The 17,770-nt window shown below is 33.4% G+C and overlaps 2 protein-coding genes across 2 annotated transcripts in view; one reads left to right on the top strand and one right to left on the bottom strand.

Moving 5' to 3' along the window:
- The window catches only part of Cdc45 (cell division cycle protein 45), a 2,789-nt gene extending 731 nt beyond the window's left edge, over nt 1-2,058 (top strand). The window contains exons 3-9 of the mRNA XM_017909517.1: nt 96-284; nt 367-534; nt 613-854; nt 929-1,265; nt 1,345-1,739; nt 1,823-1,899; nt 1,978-2,058. Of these exons, the coding sequence (XP_017765006.1) occupies nt 96-284; nt 367-534; nt 613-854; nt 929-1,265; nt 1,345-1,739; nt 1,823-1,899; nt 1,978-2,042 (1,473 nt within the window). The 3' untranslated portion in view covers nt 2,043-2,058. The remainder of the gene's footprint in view (nt 1-95; nt 285-366; nt 535-612; nt 855-928; nt 1,266-1,344; nt 1,740-1,822; nt 1,900-1,977) is intronic.
- Nucleotides 2,059-2,693: 635 nt separating this feature from the next.
- LOC108554304 (nucleoredoxin) lies at nt 2,694-16,936 on the bottom strand. The gene is made up of 7 exons (XM_017909520.1): nt 16,388-16,936; nt 4,823-5,092; nt 4,101-4,201; nt 3,765-3,960; nt 3,593-3,683; nt 3,269-3,405; nt 2,694-3,197 (listed from the first exon to the last, which is right to left on the bottom strand). Exons 1-7 carry the CDS (start codon nt 16,883-16,885, stop codon nt 2,970-2,972), a joined length of 1,521 nt encoding a protein of 506 aa, XP_017765009.1. The 5' UTR covers nt 16,886-16,936; the 3' UTR covers nt 2,694-2,969.
- Nucleotides 16,937-17,770: the final 834 nt, after the last annotated feature.

The following is a 17,770-nucleotide window of genomic DNA, read 5'->3' as shown; positions in this document are numbered from 1 at the left end:
ACATATATATATATATATATATATATATTCTTCTTTGTGTTAATCTTTATTATTAATATTTATTATTTATTTAGATAAAAAATGTTATTTTTATAAATTGTGGGGGTACATTAGACTTAGTGGAATTGCTACAACCTGTAGAATCTGTGATATTTTATATTCTTGATAGCCATAGGCCCTATGATTTATGTAATGTGTATTCAGAAGATCAAGTACGTATACTTGGTAAAGTTGATGAAGATGATGAAATTCCGGAGTATAATGATGTCTTCAGAGATGATTCAGTAAGTGATTTGTTTCAATATTTTATAACTCTTTATTCTAATAATAAAAAAAAACGAAGAAATTATACCTTATAATTTTTAGTCAGATGAAGATGAAACAGAAGATGAATTAGAAAATGATCAATCTCAAAGAAAAAGGCGAAGATTAAACGAAGAAGATGTTATTAAACGGGCTGGACGAAGAGAATGGTCTGAAAAAAGGGCAACTGTTATGTTCAATTATACACAGTACAGTTACTATGGCAAATCAGTAGGGATTATTAAAATACATGAGTAGTAAGTTATAATGTAGAATATAAAAATTCAAATATATTTTATATTTTTATAGAGTGCAATGCTTATTTTTGAAATGGCTTGGCATATGTCAAAAGATAATTTAGATATGGTTTGGTGGGCTATAGTTGGTTCTACAGAACAAGCTATTCTTGGAAAAGTAGAATCAAGATTAAGTATTTTTGAAGAAGGTTCTCTTCAAGCCCATGTATCTAGATTAACTCATAAACAAGGAGTTGAAGTTGATAAGCATCAACAACAGCAACAAAGTACTGTTAAAATTACTTATGACAAAGAGTATCCTTTAGAAATTAGATATGATAATAAAATATCATAAGGTATAAATTCTATATCCTTACATATAAATTTAGTCTCTTACTTGTATTATATCGGCATTGGACTGTTGAAGCTAGTTTAAGACATTCAGTGCCAACTGCAGTATCATTACGACTTTGGTCTATCAGGGGAGAGCAACGATTAAAGGAATTGTTAGCAGAAATGGGTTTACCTTTAGCACAATCGAAGCAACGATTTTCTGCAATGGATCTTGCACTTAGACAAGAATTTAGACAAATGTTTGAAAAATTAGCTGGAAAATATAAACTCGACACTGTTATTGGAACAAGTTTTACCCTTCAGTATGGTTACAGATTTAAATATTGTGCATCAGATATAGTTTATGCTATGCTTGCTTTAATGGAATCTTCTGTAAGTTTCTAGTATTAACATGTTTCTGTATGTTTAAATTTGTAAATGTTTTAGTACATCATTTTTTTTAACATTCCAGTCAAAGGAAAAGTTGCCCCAACGTTGTTTTTTAGACGTATTAGACTGTTTGTCTCGCACAAAAAAAGATATTTTAGAAAACGGTATAGAGAAAGCAAAATGTATGCTTAATAGTATTTTTAAAACTGCACAGAGTATTTTACAAATGAAACAAATTAGAAGCGCTGGTTCGTTTCTTTATATAATTATTCCAGAGGGAAACGCTGACAGTCTCGTATTCACGCATCCACATCCGTTAATGATGTTAGCTCAGTTTACTCTAAAGGCTTACGTAGACTCTTCAAAAAACAGACGGGCACCGGAATGGCCACTTGTAGCTTCTTCAGTATACAATGCAGAAGAGGGTATGTGTCTCATACTCGGTATACCACCGGTGTGTGAAGATCAACCAAAAAGGTAATTATAGTTAATTAATGTAAATCTATTGTGAAAACATTTTTAGTAAATTTAGCACTATTTTATGATAATATTTATTGTAGTTTATTCGGAAAAGCTTTTGAACAAGCAGCTAAAAATACAAATTCTTACATAGAAGCAGATTATTTTGATACCACAAGTAAGAATTATTTATAATGCTTTTAGTACTGTACTTTTAAAATATTTGTTTCTTAAATATTGATGTTCTATATTTCAGTAATAAGACTGAAAACTGAAGAGAGACCAAAATTTTTGGATGCTCTGGCAGCTCTCCTAGCTTAAAATTTTTATGATTTATTTGACGTATGAAAATAAGAATTTTTTCTCAATATTTATTTTTTAGAAAAATAGTACAAAATAAGGACAACGATATCTTTTTAAAAACACGACGGTAGGATCAATCACGCATGCTTTATATTTTTTGACTTATTGTAATTGACGAATATATGTTAGTAATATTTGTTTTATAATTAATGGTAGATGTAACTTTAATTATATTGTAGATATATGTACAAAGTAAAATGAACGCGATGTATAGTATAAAATTTTCATTTATGTACGAAATAATTGATCAAAATTCGTTTAATGAGCTAAATAAGAAATAAGTAATAATTGTAACTGTATCCAGAGTGAAATTTAATATAAGGAGTAAAGTAATAATACATAAATGTGTAATGTAAATGATAATAGGTATAAATTTTATACAACAAAATTAATTTAAAAAAAATTGTCAATAAATTTATTTAATCTTTCACATTCACTTATTTTTTAATTTGTAAAATAATTTTAATTTAATTTAAGACAGAATTATCGATTATTATTTATATAGAGAACAGAATTAAAAACAAGCACTTGCTAGTAACTCAATATACGTTCGACGTGATCATTTGGCATTTATTAAGTAATACATTATATAATATATTAACGTGCGCATGTGTACACTTAAATATACAATTCGCTCAGTTTTTATTGACTATGATATATAATACATGTCTTTTGGTTACTTCCACAAAGGGGTGTGCGAATACGAGCGTCATTTTGCGGGAGGTTCTTCCTACGAAAGGAGCAATGGTATTATAGAGATAGGATTGAGAAGGGAGGGGGTTTCTTTTTTTGTGGTTGTATAATGACCACTTAAAAATTTAACAGCTCCTTCCTTCACATGGCTTCCAATATTTTGTATAAAATTGTCAATTGATTTTTAAAAATTCAGGAAGAAACGTAATCCTTTTTAGCAGTTTTATGTACTGCGCCTATTCTGTTTATAGGCAACATGTCATTACGAAATCCGTCGATAAATTGTTGTACAGAATCTACAGTTATTTCAGCACCATCCTCCATTACGGCATAAATTCCTTGAGGTATATCAATTGCTGTTAAAAGAGGTACAGCATCGTCTAAACCGATAAATTCACGAAGAATATCTGATGTTTCACACTGTAATAAGAATAATAGGATACCAATTAATTCAAAATAATTATGTATAATTAAATAAAATCAATACTTACATCTAATGCTATATAAAATTGGAAAATATCATATGGATCATCGTAATTTGGATCATAGTCAGGTCTATCTTGCCTGTACGCCTGTGCAGCTGGCAATAATACGCTTTCTGCGAATTGAATCTCACTATCTTCACCTTCTATTAAAACATAACGATCACCAGATATAAAAAAAAATTGTTCTGTATACATGTAAGCTAATGAAAAATCGATTAATCTAAATTTTAGATATAAATTACTTATTAAAATAAAATAAAATATTTTAGTTAACACGAATGTAGGAATAATGTTTTGTAATTGTATATCAAAATTGTAAAATGTACTTACCAACAAAAAGAATAAGTGCCGGTCCATCATGCAGCGAACTAGCGTATTTTTCGGTAAGAATATTCACCAAACGACTGTTCCATGGAAAATTCTAAAAAAATTAAAGAAATATATTACAAATATTATAAGTATAATAAAATACTCTCAGTTTATGCAGAAAATGTTCATTTACCAGTCCCTCAGGATCCTCGATTAACTCTGTACGTCCATCCACAGTTATAATATTATCTCGAGGATCAAGTAGTACCAAAGTGGGTATTACTTGTACATCGAGAGCTATCGTTAATTTCCGTCGTCTCTCTTCTTGTCTAAAAGGTATCCTCAACCATGGCATCGCTTCAATATAAATATTATAAGACTCTTCACTCCTAATATCATAAAAATTATATATCGATTAGTTATCCTTATAATTACTACAGGAATTATATTTTTACAAGTTATAATTGTTATAAAAATTATATTTCTTATTCAAAATGAATAAACAATATAATATTTTTTGGCAACTCACCTATCTGAACTTACAAAGATCACCTCAAAATTGTGACCTTTTTCCCGAATTCTCTTATAGGTATCCACAAGTTGTGGGGTAAATGCTTTACAAGGTGGGCACTAAATAAACATACAATAAATAAAAATCTGAAAAATCCTAATTTTAAAAGATTTGCGGCTTAGTCTCCATTTCGTGGCCAGAATTATGTACTGTTATATATTTATACACTATATTTTAAAATGTATTTAGCAAAATAAGTTATAGTTTAACACTAAAATTTAATGAAATTATTTACCATATATGTTTGTAAACATTGGTATAGTTGACATTTTTATTTTTTTTTGCAACCTTCTTTATATGTTATAATATAGTATTTTTCAAACTCACGTTTTTGAATTTCTTATTCTTTTCTCATTAAAATCTCAATTTGATTAAGCGCTTAATTCATAGACTTACAAGATATTCAGTTTTAGTATATTAAAAACAAGAAGTAACGTGTCTTAATAATTTTGAATACAAAGAATTGTAAAAGCATTCGCAATTTCTCTTTAACTTTCGTTGGAATAGAGACAAATACGTAAACTCACCGAAAAATAAACATTTCGCAAATATTTCAAGTAAGCTACTTAGCAGCCGACAGTGTACGAATACTTTTATTTTGGTTCACCACCAGTGGATATACTTTATACAGATTTGTCTAGCATGCTGTATGATTAATTATAAAATAAACACATATGTACCCAATGTGCGCTGAAGTAAATACCCTTAAAGCAATGACGCAACTCTTCGTGCAGCATTGGTTCGTTACTATCACTTGCTCCACATGGCAATAAGGGCCCATCCTCAAGAGCAGCCTTCGGATGAGGCCGCCTCCAAGGAAAATTAGCCCCAGTGGGATCGCTTACGATTCTATCTACTCCTCCTCTGGTTAACACCGTGCCGTTAGAACCATCCAATAGAATCAAAGTCGGTACGTCGGTCTTTACCTGATACCTCCGACTCAGTTTGATCTGTAAAAAAGATGTTCCATCGTTTGTAAGAATATTTCAACGTCAATCGCGAGATCCTTAAAGCTTCTTCATAAATATTCGTTCATTGTGTTTTAAGTCATAAGAGATTTACATTTGACAGATTGTAATAATCCTTGTGACTTGGTCCACGATCAAAGTATGAAGTCGAGAACAAAGTACGGATTATATAAATGTTCTGGTATATTTGTATAAAGAGATTAAAGTCGAGAACAAAATATCGATTATATAAGCTATACAGGGTGTATTTGTATAAAAGGAAGACGTATATCGATGAAATTAAACCCGTTTAGTAAAATGTGAAAGGTGTGCTAAAGTAAGTAATTGAAGTTATATGTAAATGAATTAAATTGTACATTAATCAAATGTGGGATAAAGTGGCGTGTGAGAATAAAGTTGAGACAAAGCGTACTGTCTAATCATGTAATTATAAAATCATCTGCTCCAATAATCTCATCGCCCATGAAAGGCATTAAAACTTACCATAGTGTATTTTTCCCATAGTTAGTTTCGAATTTTAATATAAAGAATAAAGTAGACCTTCAAAAATTATAAATCGCCTGTAACGTGAATAATTAGCTCTTTTTTATTTTAATATATTTTAAATATAAACTGGATAACTTCTATCACTAGTTTACAAATAATTATCTCTACTGCGACTATCTTCCTTCAATGTTATTAGTTTGACATTGATCATATAAAAAACAGAGTTTTCAAAAAAAGAATTTAAATAAATTTAATACGAACCTTTTTGTTAGATATATTGCTCTTAGTATTGTCACTTTTTAATTTCAACTGTTTTTATTACCTGTATCGTATTTATCGTAAAATATGCTTTGCAAGGTTATCGATGTTTATTAAAGCAGAACGTATTATTTATAGGAATATCAACTTTCGATATATCATACAAAGTTTTACATTTTTCAAACTGTAAGTAAAAAATAAAGTAATATACATATAAATAAAATAACATTCTGAATTACAAAGCTATAAAATCACCTTTCCCCTAAAAAGTAACTCAATGAAAGATACAATGTAATTTCCATCGTCGATTTACGGTACATTATTTTTGCCAAATGTAGTTTCCCTTCTTATAAACTGTGGTTTGAATTCAGCTGCAGAACACGTGTGTATTGGCTATAAGAAAAGAATGAGGAGAAAGAGGTAAGGAGGAAGAAAGATCGAAACCCATCAATTTCAGATGACGTGAGTGGAATACGCGGCGATGAAGCGAAGCATTGAATATATGCGCGCGCACGTGCAAGAAATTCGAAACACGTAGCTCGCTTCTGTTTCTTCCGTTATCCTCCCAACACGCAACGAAATTCAAGCACGGCGAAAAAAGGGCGCAACGAGTGTCTACAGGGGAGTAATGTCTGCTGACAATGAACGCTGTCCCTTCTGCCCTCGGGTGCATGATTACAGTGCTATAAGAGGTACAGGGGGAAGAGAATGGAAGGAAAGGGGAAAGGCTCGAGCATGATAGTAGAAACTGGTTGAAAGTTTTTCATGTCGGAAGAGATAAGAAAGGATGAACGCGCACGAGAATGGTATATATACACGGATAATACAGATGAGGCTAGATTTTCCCTTCTTTCTAGATAAACAGTCAATCCTTTCAACGCTATATTTTAAACGAGAGAAGTATTAATTTTTTTCCTTTTTCTTTTTAGGAAAGAAGTGTCTCTGTTTTCATAGAACGATACCGAACAGAGACCATGGATAATAAGGATCGCCGTCTGTTCTGGCAGGCTGCGCGATTGTAGTAGCATCAACCGTAAAAACAGAGATGATAAGAGAGCGAGAAACTCCTACTCGAGCGGAGATAAAAGAGGATAGCAGTAATCCCGAAGGCAGCAGACTTCACGGAAATTCTTTCGTATATTTTAAAACAAGCTGCAGCTGCAGCTAGCTACTTCCTTCATTTCTGTAGTTTCGAATATCTCGTAGCTTGGAATAAATTTGTGTAATTGGAGGGCGGCTTCTAGTGAAGTTTGTAATTCTGTTTGCGGTTTATGTAAGTACATAGATTATTTTATTTCCTTTTAGGATTATCATTAAAATAAGAGTTCTGTATTATGCTTTCGTATTTTGTATTTTCTTTTCTATCATGAATTTTGTTATTACGTACTTAATATGAAAAAGTATTCTATACTTGTTTTATTGTACATTCAAGACATTATATAACAATATTTATATAAATATTATATAATTACAGCAATTATAACATTAAAGTTTTAATAATTTTGAACGCATATAGTACTAAGGTAAAATATAAAAATATACAATGTGCGAAAAATACCAATGAACGATGGTAATTGCTTGACATTCCTTTTGGATCTGTGAATTATTTTTTTATGGACGTTGATATTCCCTTGATGTTTTTACTAGTTGGTGATAAAGCTCTGTATGTTTCGCTGTCTAAATAAGTGGCTTAGCATTTTCCATGGTGACTAATAAATCGTCGAAGGACTGACAAGAATACCTCAGTAATCACATAGCTGAGCTTCAGATGTACTGTATTAACAACAAGACATACACAGTCTGCTACTTAAACTTTGACTTTGTTTCTGTTGCAGAATTTCTTCTTTCTAATGTAGGAGGAACCACAGTGGTTGATGCCTACGTTGTGAATGGCCGATCTTCAGTCACTTGAGCGTTAGATAGGTATTTCATTCCATCTTGTAGTTTGTGCTGGAGGGATTTACATGAAAGTATACATCGAATGATCTTACTTATTTGATTTTAGCTATGCAAAAAATTTTTTGTATTTTGGAATCCACGTGACATAAAATGTTCACCATGAATAATAAGCGTAGTAATATGATAGAAACATGATAATATTATGTAAGCATGAACATGAAAATTGCTATAAGAATGTTAATGCGTTTCATAAGTTCCTTAATTATAAATTTTTATGCTGCGTTGAAATGTTTTTCATATTTCTTTATAAATATCTCGAAGAGAGTCAGCAGTTTTGATATCAGCCCTTTTCTTGTTGAGGTTTTTATAGCCATGATGAGTAGTAACTTTCTACATTGCATTCACTTCACTGCCACTTTACAGTTACCCACAGATCACCGATTCTGGATCATTTTATACAATCCGGCTCAATGAACCATAAATAATAGCATCGATACACCGCAGTGTTTGAATGGCGCGACGATGGTTGGCAAATTAATGGAGAACAGCTAATTATTTAAGTGCAACACGGTTATTAAAAAGGAAGATAACCGAGAATTGATCGAATCTGAAAATAACCACAAATTAATATTTAATAGATAAGAAATTGGTATTTGAGATGTACCTTTTAAAAATGAGAATGTCGTCGTAGTAATTCATATTAATACGTTTGTAATTGATAACTAATAAGAAATAACTAAGTAGATTCAACTTCTAATTTATATGCTTCTCAGAGTTAAGGCAGGAATAAGGAATAATAATGAAGTTTGAGGCTTGGGTTTAGGAACTGACGACTAGATGAATTAACTAGTCTGCAATTAGTTTGTAATTAGGTTGTGAGATTTCATATACTAATAGATTGATTTGTTTTCATATTTCATAATTATATAAATTTAAGTAATAATATATTATATAAATATAATTTAATTATGTTTAATTAACTATGTTTAGTAGTAATATTTTGCATAATATGTTCCAGATTTTTTCATATTCGGAATAAGTGATTATTCCGTTCCAAATAGCAAATCAATTTTTGGTACCATTGAACGTGCATTAACGATTCTTCGGCGGAAGGAGGAAGCAGGAAGTAGAAAGTACTTACTTGCATACTTCTTTGAGGAAGATGGTCGACTATAGTATTCGTTAGTATTGAATACCGATTCCCGTTAAGCTGTCTGATTACAAGAGAACAAAAGGAGTAGAGATCGAAGCACAATGGACATATTGCAGAAGGCTTTTGTACCGGAGTAGATAATGGAGAACAGTCTAAGAGATGAAATAACGTTTTCAATCATTTGAAACTTTTCAATGACGAGTAACTCATTCATACGACGTTCTTTCATTCATATTTTATACATTATTACATTTATTATAATCGTCCTTTCATTCACATTTTATGCATTATTACATTTATTATAATCGTTCTATTCACTCCTTTTATACCTAAAAATATTCTTCATTATAGATTTCAAAAATTCACCATCCACACGATCAACAACTTCGAACGATGTTCATAACAAAACGTTCAATTTCTCCATTTCAAACGAAAACAATGGAGCAGGAAACAGAATCGAATAGCTGTCGTATGATGCAAGCTTGCCTGGAGACAAAAGGATAACTACATCAGCTTTCAAAAGAACCAGAGAGATTTCAATAAATCTCTGTAGCCGACACCTGTCGTGGGTTCCATCGCCAAACAAATCAACCCTCCCCCTGAACTTTCATCGCTCAACAGCTTTTTCTCTGTGGAACCTATATACTCATTGAAAAAGCGCGACTATTTCGCGGTATTTCCCCGATCAAGTCAAACCGAGGTACACGAAATTCTCGGGCGAAGCGTTGCAGCTGAACGCAAAAGGGTGAGCGTTGGAATAAGGTACGAAGGGTCTGCTCTAGGTAGCCGAACGTGCGACATCGTATGTTATCGCGACCCTCCACTGGGAGGCATTACCTCGTCCCTTCGTACATTTCCTACGGTGCTTTCTCGTTCGTTCCTACGGTCGACGTATATATACGCTCGTTCACCGTCTCCGTCTCGAGCGGTCGATAACGCGTACGTCCTCCCTTGGCGTTGCTGCCGCTCGCTCGACGGGTGCTATCGTTATTTCCCCCGGTGGTCTGTATGTCTCCTACCACACCACTTCTATCGCTCCTGCTCGTTACCCCGTGTCGTCCTTGCTCCATCGCCCACTTACCCTCGATGATTTTCTTTCTCCCTTCCATCAACGCTTTGTATCGGTACAAAAAATGCACGTGTGATGCCATTATTCTATCGTGTTACAGTGATTAGTCGCGTACAATTAGATACTTGAGATAGAATTTCTACGAAGGGATAGAGGGATACCGAATGTTGAAAGTTTAGAGATGAAATTGTTATGGTCCTCTCGCTAGTCTTTCATTTTTCTAATAAAATCGAGAAAAAATGTTGTGAAAAGTGATGTTTTTTACAATTCGCTTTTTATTAAACATTGTGCCTCTTACATGGAAATTGTAAACTTCGAGTCACTAATTTCATTAAAACTTTGAACATTGGTAGTTCTTGTTATTCTGTTTACATAAATTAGTGTTAAATCTGTTGTATACTTGAAGGTATTCATAATTAAATATTTATAATAAGTTATAATAACTAGATATTTGTAATACCAATAACGAAGGTTCATTATTGAAATTACAATTGAATTGATATATTATAACAATACTATCATAGCATGAACATAATCTACTAAGCTGTCGGTTAGGGTGCCACTACTCCTATATGTAAATTTTTAATTTTCAATTTCTTTTCCTCTTCCTTTCATTTAGAAAATATAATTTTGATCTACATCTAGCACATATAACCTCTTATGTTAAGCTTTTCATGTTTTTATGGTATTGTATCCAATAATAAACATTACTTTTATGTTGTTATATGTACTAAATAAATATATAACTTGAATAATAAATAAACATTTTTATTGAAATATATCTGCAACAAAACTTATTCCACTTTTACTATACGTGTGTATATGTAGAAACTAGTTACTTTATATAAATAAGCAAGAAAATAGGAAGAAATTGAGAAAAGAGGAACTGTAGATGTGCAGGGAATTTAACCCTGCTCCCCAGCGTTGAACTCTAGCGCGTTGGATTCACACCAAGGTGGTGCTTATTCAACGCATTACCATAACTATACTTTAAAGTAGTACCAAAAATTTAATATTTGAATAAATTCTATATTTAATTTTATAACAGGATATTTTTTAGAGCAACGAAATCTACAAATGATCAAAGTTTCAACCAAATTAATGATCCAAAAATCATGCACTCCCCTTGGTTTTCATCTATCAAGGGTGCTCTTTATTTTACTTTGACTATGAGAAATGACAGGGAATTTTTTTACAATATGATAAAAGATCGAATTCATTTTAGACCATCTGTCATTTTATATACGAAAGGTTTTTCATGTCATTTTAAAAACCGTGACTGTTATACTAGCATCACTTTACAGTATTGAAATTAAAATATCTCCTACATCAATAGCTCTTTGGTATAAATAGGTTATCGTTTTTTTATTTACCAAGAATGTGCATCTGCATCGATTAATCCTGTAAAAAAAATAAATATAATTCTATATATAAAAAAATGCAACTAACCTTCACTTGATTTTAACACATCTATCTAACATTATTCTGCTCATACCTCATGATTTCTCCATAGATGTGTTTTAATTCTCTATAAGGATCTTTTTACACGATATACTTTATCGAAATATTTACACTAATAAATTAAAAACGGACACCCTGTATATACGCGCGTTCGCCGTCTCCGTCTCGAGCGGTCGATAACGCGTACGTCCTCCCTTGGCGTTGCTACCGCTCGCTCGACGGTGCTATCGTTATTTCCCCCGGTAGTCTGTATGTCCCCTACCACGCCACTTTCATCGCTCCTGCTTGCTCGTTACCCCGTGTCGTCCTTGCTCCATCGCCCGCTTACCCTCGTCGATTCTCTTTCTCCCTTCCAGCAGCAGCTTGTATCGGTACGAAAAATGCATGTATGATACAATTATTCTAGCGCGCAACAGTGATTAATCATGTACAATAGAATATTCATGATGGGACACCTACGATAATAAACGAACATTCAATGTTCACTGAGTTTAAAAATCGCGGTTGTTATAATCGGATATACGGCTTGTATTCTTTCAAAAACTACGCGTTTCAGTAATATCGGAAATGTGTAAAAGAAGATTTTAGATAAGATGACGGAAATTCGAAGAGTGACTTTTTTGATCTTCATTTCCTATCGGATACTCAGCCGCTTAGTCTCTCCGGAAGAGGGAAGGAATCCTTTACCATGCCGTGACATCGGGTAGAAGACGAGCGATGGAGGGGAAGGGATGAGATCACTGTTGACTCGTTCGCGCGCGTTCAATCGTCTCCTTCGTGAACGACAGAGGTGCACAACACGCCTTTGTCGCGGTAAATTTTGCGGAAAAATTTTCTTACCACTGAACATTTTACGTCATAGATATTTTGCATTTTATGCTTACGATATACCTTTCTCATAAAGATGTAAATAGTTTCCCAAAAATTATTATTTTTATGAGGATTATTTTAGCACTACTTATATATAATTTTATATTTGAATAAAAATTAGAAATTAGCGTCTGCATAACACAATTCGTGACCTCGAGAATTTCATAAGTTCCATAAAAAAAGTACAGGTTATAATATATACGAATAATTGTGTTGTAATAAAATAATATAGTATATTAAAATACACGTGTAATATTTGTTACAAAAACGTACATTTTTCCAGAGATATTGAATCAGTATTATAAATGGAATATATTTAAGAAAGTTGTGCACCCCTGATATATATAGATATCGTGGTCTTTCCCGGCGTCTTTCGTCCGACCAAGACTGACGAAACCACTGTGTTTCCATTGGTCAACCCCAGCAGCGTCTTAAGACTACCGCGTTTTCAATTACACACAAACCACCACGTTGTATATGTCTTGAAAATGTTGCAGAACATGAAAGAACTGCTCGCATCCTACTAAGGGGCGATTTTGTAAGGGTTATGTATAACAATAAAAATACGTTTAAAACGTTTTTATTTTCATCAAAATATTCGGTGAAATAAAAAAATAAATGTGCATAACATAACGGTATGCATAGTGAAAGCATATGTTAAAAAACAAAATTCAATATCACTTAAATGAAATAAATCGCAGAAATTAAGATAATATATTCTAGCAAGACGAATTACATACGATAAGAGACACGGGGAGAGCATCCATGCGTTCGCGGCAAACATCTAATTTTTTTTCGCGCAACTCTTTACCGCTTTTATTCGTATGATACTGTCGGCTGCGCCGCGTCAAAGCATCCGGAGAGGTTTCACGCGAGTTTTCGAGTCATAGGTACTGCAATACATTTATTCGGGCGATTCGCACGTACTTCACTTTTTCTTTGACCACTACTGAGTAGGTCGTGTGTAATCTACACGATATACCAGCTAAAAAGCAGGCAGAAACAGGAGAGAAAAGTGAGGTGGATATGGGTGGGCGGGAAAGAAGGCATTGGAAGGGGGAGGGGTTACATAGCGCCGCGTACTGGCCACTCTGTGTACGAACTACCTCAAAGTCTATCTAGATTCCAACGTTTCTCTCTTCCTTTTTGCTTCTTTCCATTTCAGTCGCTTTCGTGGGAAGGGACCTGCATCGCCACCAATTCACTCTCTCCTTCCTTCCGATGTATACTTAAACGTAAACATATCTTTCCTCTCTTTTCGTTTCCTACCTTTCGTCGCTTTCTTGATCTCGCCGGCCGAATGAGAAAGCTATTTGCGGAAGATATGGGTCGGCCACCCCGAATGCAAAGGCTGCTCGGTTTGACTTTTTTTCTCGAGCGCTTCCCCGTCGAAGGCAAAGGCGTGTACCTTTATGAAACGGTTTACGTCGAACAAACGATGAGCAGCGCACTTCTATTACCTACCCGTTCAAGTAACCGGACACTAGCGCCGCGCCACTTGCTTAATACCACTAACCGTTCAGTTTTGTCAAGCAAACTGGACAGCTCCCCACTCTCTTCTTAAGGATTCCTGTGAAAAGATAGCCTCAACTGCCACTAGAGGTCAATACAAACTGCATTAACGATGCATGGTAACGGCGCGATAGCTAGTATTATTAATCACAATCTCTGCCAATTACTCGAATCTTTTTAATTCGTTAAATTTACTTAATGACCTCGAGAAATATTATTTTTAACATTTTAACATTCAATGGAGAAGAATCGAATTGAAAACTTGCCTGAAAGATGCAGCTGTTTTAAGGACTCTTAGCATCCATTGGAAGAAGCTCGGGTTTCAGATTTCTTTATTTACCTCCAATGCCAGTTAAGAAAACATTGAGCGAGAAAGGGAGATGGAAAGTGAGGGAAAAAGAAAGAGAATTTGATCGTTTCTTTCTCGCAACGTTCCAAGAACCGAAGTTGCTCTTCTCATTGTTAAATGAATGGAACAGTATACAAAGAACCAACGATTTCAAGGGGGGTGATTTCCAACGTGGATCAGGTAGATAGGCGGAATAATGAGCAAGGAAAAAGCACGAGGCTACTTGACGCTAATTGCGCAGGACGCTGCTTATCGTTACATTTACTCACAAATCAGACGCGTGTATATATACATATTTATATATATATGTATATATGTATCACAAATACGAACAATTCAAATAGCTTGACTAATGATTGCGGAAAAAAGACAGAGAATAACGACTTCCCATCATCTTACATTCACATGCTGTTAATGTACATGTACCAAATAAGTACCAAGAAGTCATCTTACATAGAAATTTTAAACCATCTCTATTACACGCCACCATTATATATAAACTGCTGTCTCGTATCTCGCATTGCTTTCATTTTTATCCCTCTTTTCTCTTCCTTTTCTGTTTCCTTTTTCATTCGTTCCTCCGGTGCAATATACTAGAAGCTCGTTAACTTGCATAAAATGTAGGGGGGAAACCAAATATAAGCTATGCGTGTGCGAAGTGCTGTAATGTAACGTAGAGTCACTCAAACTTTCGAGACAAGAGATACGTGCGTCATCGAGGTGCGTGGGTGATGAAAAGATCAATGTACGAAGAAGACCTCCCGTCTGCTTTTAATCGTTACAAATAACATTCTCGTTTCAATTTAAATTTGTTCATTTACTCGGCTTCAATTAAAACGATAGCACGAATTCTCTGAAAGAAAGTTATTCGATTTAAAATTTGTATTTCTTACAGCACCCTCTGTCGGGGAATCGCCGATTTAATTGACAACACTTCTGCTTGAATCCCTAGGATTATTCTTTAAGCCATCTACATAACTATTTTCATAGACCTACGTTCCCTTTGCTTATCGAATAACATAAGTTAATGTTAACAAATTCTACGTGTAAAATATCTTCACAGGCCTGTATAATAAAGAAAGGCAGATAATAAAATATTCAAGTAATTCTCAACGAAACAAATCCCGCGAATGTTGATTAAAAAAGGAACATTTGATCCGGACTAAAAGCACGTCCGTAGCGAGCTGTAAAGCAGCAGATGTTTTGTGGAAAATATTACCAACGATTTTTAGTTAGAGAAAGTCGACTCTGCTTCGTATGTTGGTGCAAATAAAATCGGACCCTAAATAGCACGTCTGGCGAGGGGTTAAAACACCCGTTGGAAATAAAAAAGGCGCTGCGCGCACGGTCCTTCTGCATAACGGCATGTGTGCCTCCTCTATGTGTACATGTGTAACTTTATGACAGACATGTGTATACAAATTTCAATCGATCATAGCCCGTCTGACCGTAAAAGTCACATAGCCGGCGAAAAACTGTGAAACGCTCATACACAAAAAAGAAAAACGAACTTTGAAAACATGGGAAAATCATTGAAATTATTTCGTACAGTTTGAAATTAATAAGAACATATTTTTTAATTGTCTAGAATCTACTGATTATATGAATGGCTGTTCCGTTGAACGCAACCATTATTCGACTTAAATGGGGAGTCTAATTATTTAATTAAATTTAATTGAATTTATGTTCGACTGGGGGATCAAAATAATAAAGAACTGGTAATATCTGTCTGAAACCAAAAAACACCTAGACAAATCAATTTGAATAAATTATTTTTGGAATTGCTTCTCGCTCATTATAATCTCGATGGATGTTCATTTCCAGTCAAAACTCTTGCTAAAATAAATATACATTGTATGGAAAACAATGCAGAATATATAAAATATAAAAACAAGATGCACGAATATTTTCATGTCTTAAAATCTCCGTAAAGGAAGTTTTTTTTTTAATGATTAATGAATGAAATTATTAATTGAATTTTAAAGAACTTAATAATAAAAACAAATATATGTAGTACCAATGATATGCTTACAGTTTGATTTACTTCATGCGTTGAACTGGATATCAATATGTATTAATGACTAATACCTATGTATAGCAATATTTGAATAAAGACAAGGAACAGTTTAATGAAATATACTATGAACATTGTGTCAAAACTACTTGGTGAGTAGAATTATTGTAGATGAAACGTAAAGGAACAAAAAATATGTATCTTACATTTCTTCCGTAGTCTAAGTTCGACACAGTCAACCAGGGTAAGTCGGCAACGTGTGCACGGAAACTTTCTTCACAGCAGATGACATGGCCTTCGTTACTTTGAAGAACCACGTGTACGACCTCGAACTTTTTCCTCCTTTCTCTTCCTCTGCTGGAATTCTCTGCATCCCGGTCGTTCTCCGTGCATGATGATGACGACGAGTTGACATTCGTGTACAAATCGACCAGCTGACGCGTAAAGTCATCGCAGGTAGCACTAGGGTTAATGAAACTAAAGTACACACCGATCACTTCACAAGTTGGTCGGTCATCTTCATCAACGAGTGCACCACTTGCACCGCACGCTTTTGTGTCCTGCTGATTAACCTGACTGCACCGCAACAGTTCTTCACCAAACAGTTTATGTTGCCAGCAGACTAGTTTTTCAACACTCTCAGATGACCTTTCTGTTATATTTCCTGAGCTGGACGATGCCTGCTCGCTATAGCACGCGGCCATTGCACGTAACAATTAGCCCGCTTTGATCACTGAGGACAAGCACCGATAAACTTTTCGTTTCTACACTGCTTGGAATCAAACTTGCTACTCCTTGCCGTCAACGCCGACTGATTCACGTTTCGCTGACTCGGAACCCGCAACCAATCACGAATGGTTCGATTCGGTCAAAGCCGAGCATCCCCGAAATGCACCGATGAAAGCGCGCTTGTTCTCGATATTAAACACAGAAATTATTATTTTTTGACTCAAATATATTTATTAAGCTCTAAAAATTTATGTTATATAATTCATACTTTATTCATTTGTTACATATGTATTCTTACAGATTCTCTTACATACATTGCACTATTATATCATTTATTATATTGAATGAATCTATATTGATGTTTTATTCATGATACATGTTATTATTTAATGTTATATTGTCTAAAATTAAAAATGATCAAATAAATACAATATGTTACATTTTGGAAGCTTAAAATGGTTATATTACATTGAGTAATTTAAGTGCTTTCAATATAATCGTAAACAATTTTTAAATATAATTACACTATATTATAGTTTTTAAAGTACACAATACTTATTAATATGTCGTAAATACTTCACAAATTATTAATGTCTATATTATCCACTGTTAGTAAATATAAAAATGTAATTAATACAGTATAAATGTAATATATTAGAAGTAAAAGAACATTCTTTATTATGATATATATACACAAAATTTAAATACAAAAATTTTAAATATTTATATAAAAAAATGTGAAAACTAAATAAAAATAAAAGAAATGAATATTTAATAAATATGATTAATTTATATACATAAATATATAACCTCATATATCCTAATATATATATATAAAATATAAGTTATTCTTTTTTTTT

The sequence above is a fragment of the Eufriesea mexicana genome, unplaced genomic scaffold (genome assembly GCF_001483705.2).
Source record: "Eufriesea mexicana isolate 0111107269 unplaced genomic scaffold, ASM148370v2 scaffold18477, whole genome shotgun sequence".
Lineage (NCBI taxonomy): Eukaryota > Metazoa > Arthropoda > Insecta > Hymenoptera > Apidae > Eufriesea > Eufriesea mexicana.
The sequence above is the reverse complement of the archived record's forward strand: the minus strand, read 5'-3'. Positions and strand labels throughout refer to the sequence as shown.

What these genes read in the sequence shown, in the direction of transcription:
- LOC108554304 (XM_017909520.1), bottom strand. Translation starts at nt 16,885, where the DNA reads ATGGCCGCGTGCTATAGCGAGCAGGCATCGTCCAGCTCAGGAAATATA. An exon ending in ATCTTTGTAAGTTCAGATAG is followed by an intron (nt 3,961 to 4,100) that starts GTGAGTTGCCAA and finishes TTATGATATTAG; the next exon opens with GAGTGAAGAGTCTTATAATA. An exon ending in GGCACTTATTCTTTTTGTTG is followed by an intron (nt 3,406 to 3,592) that starts GTAAGTACATTT and finishes ATGTTTTAATAG; the next exon opens with AAGGTGAAGATAGTGAGATT.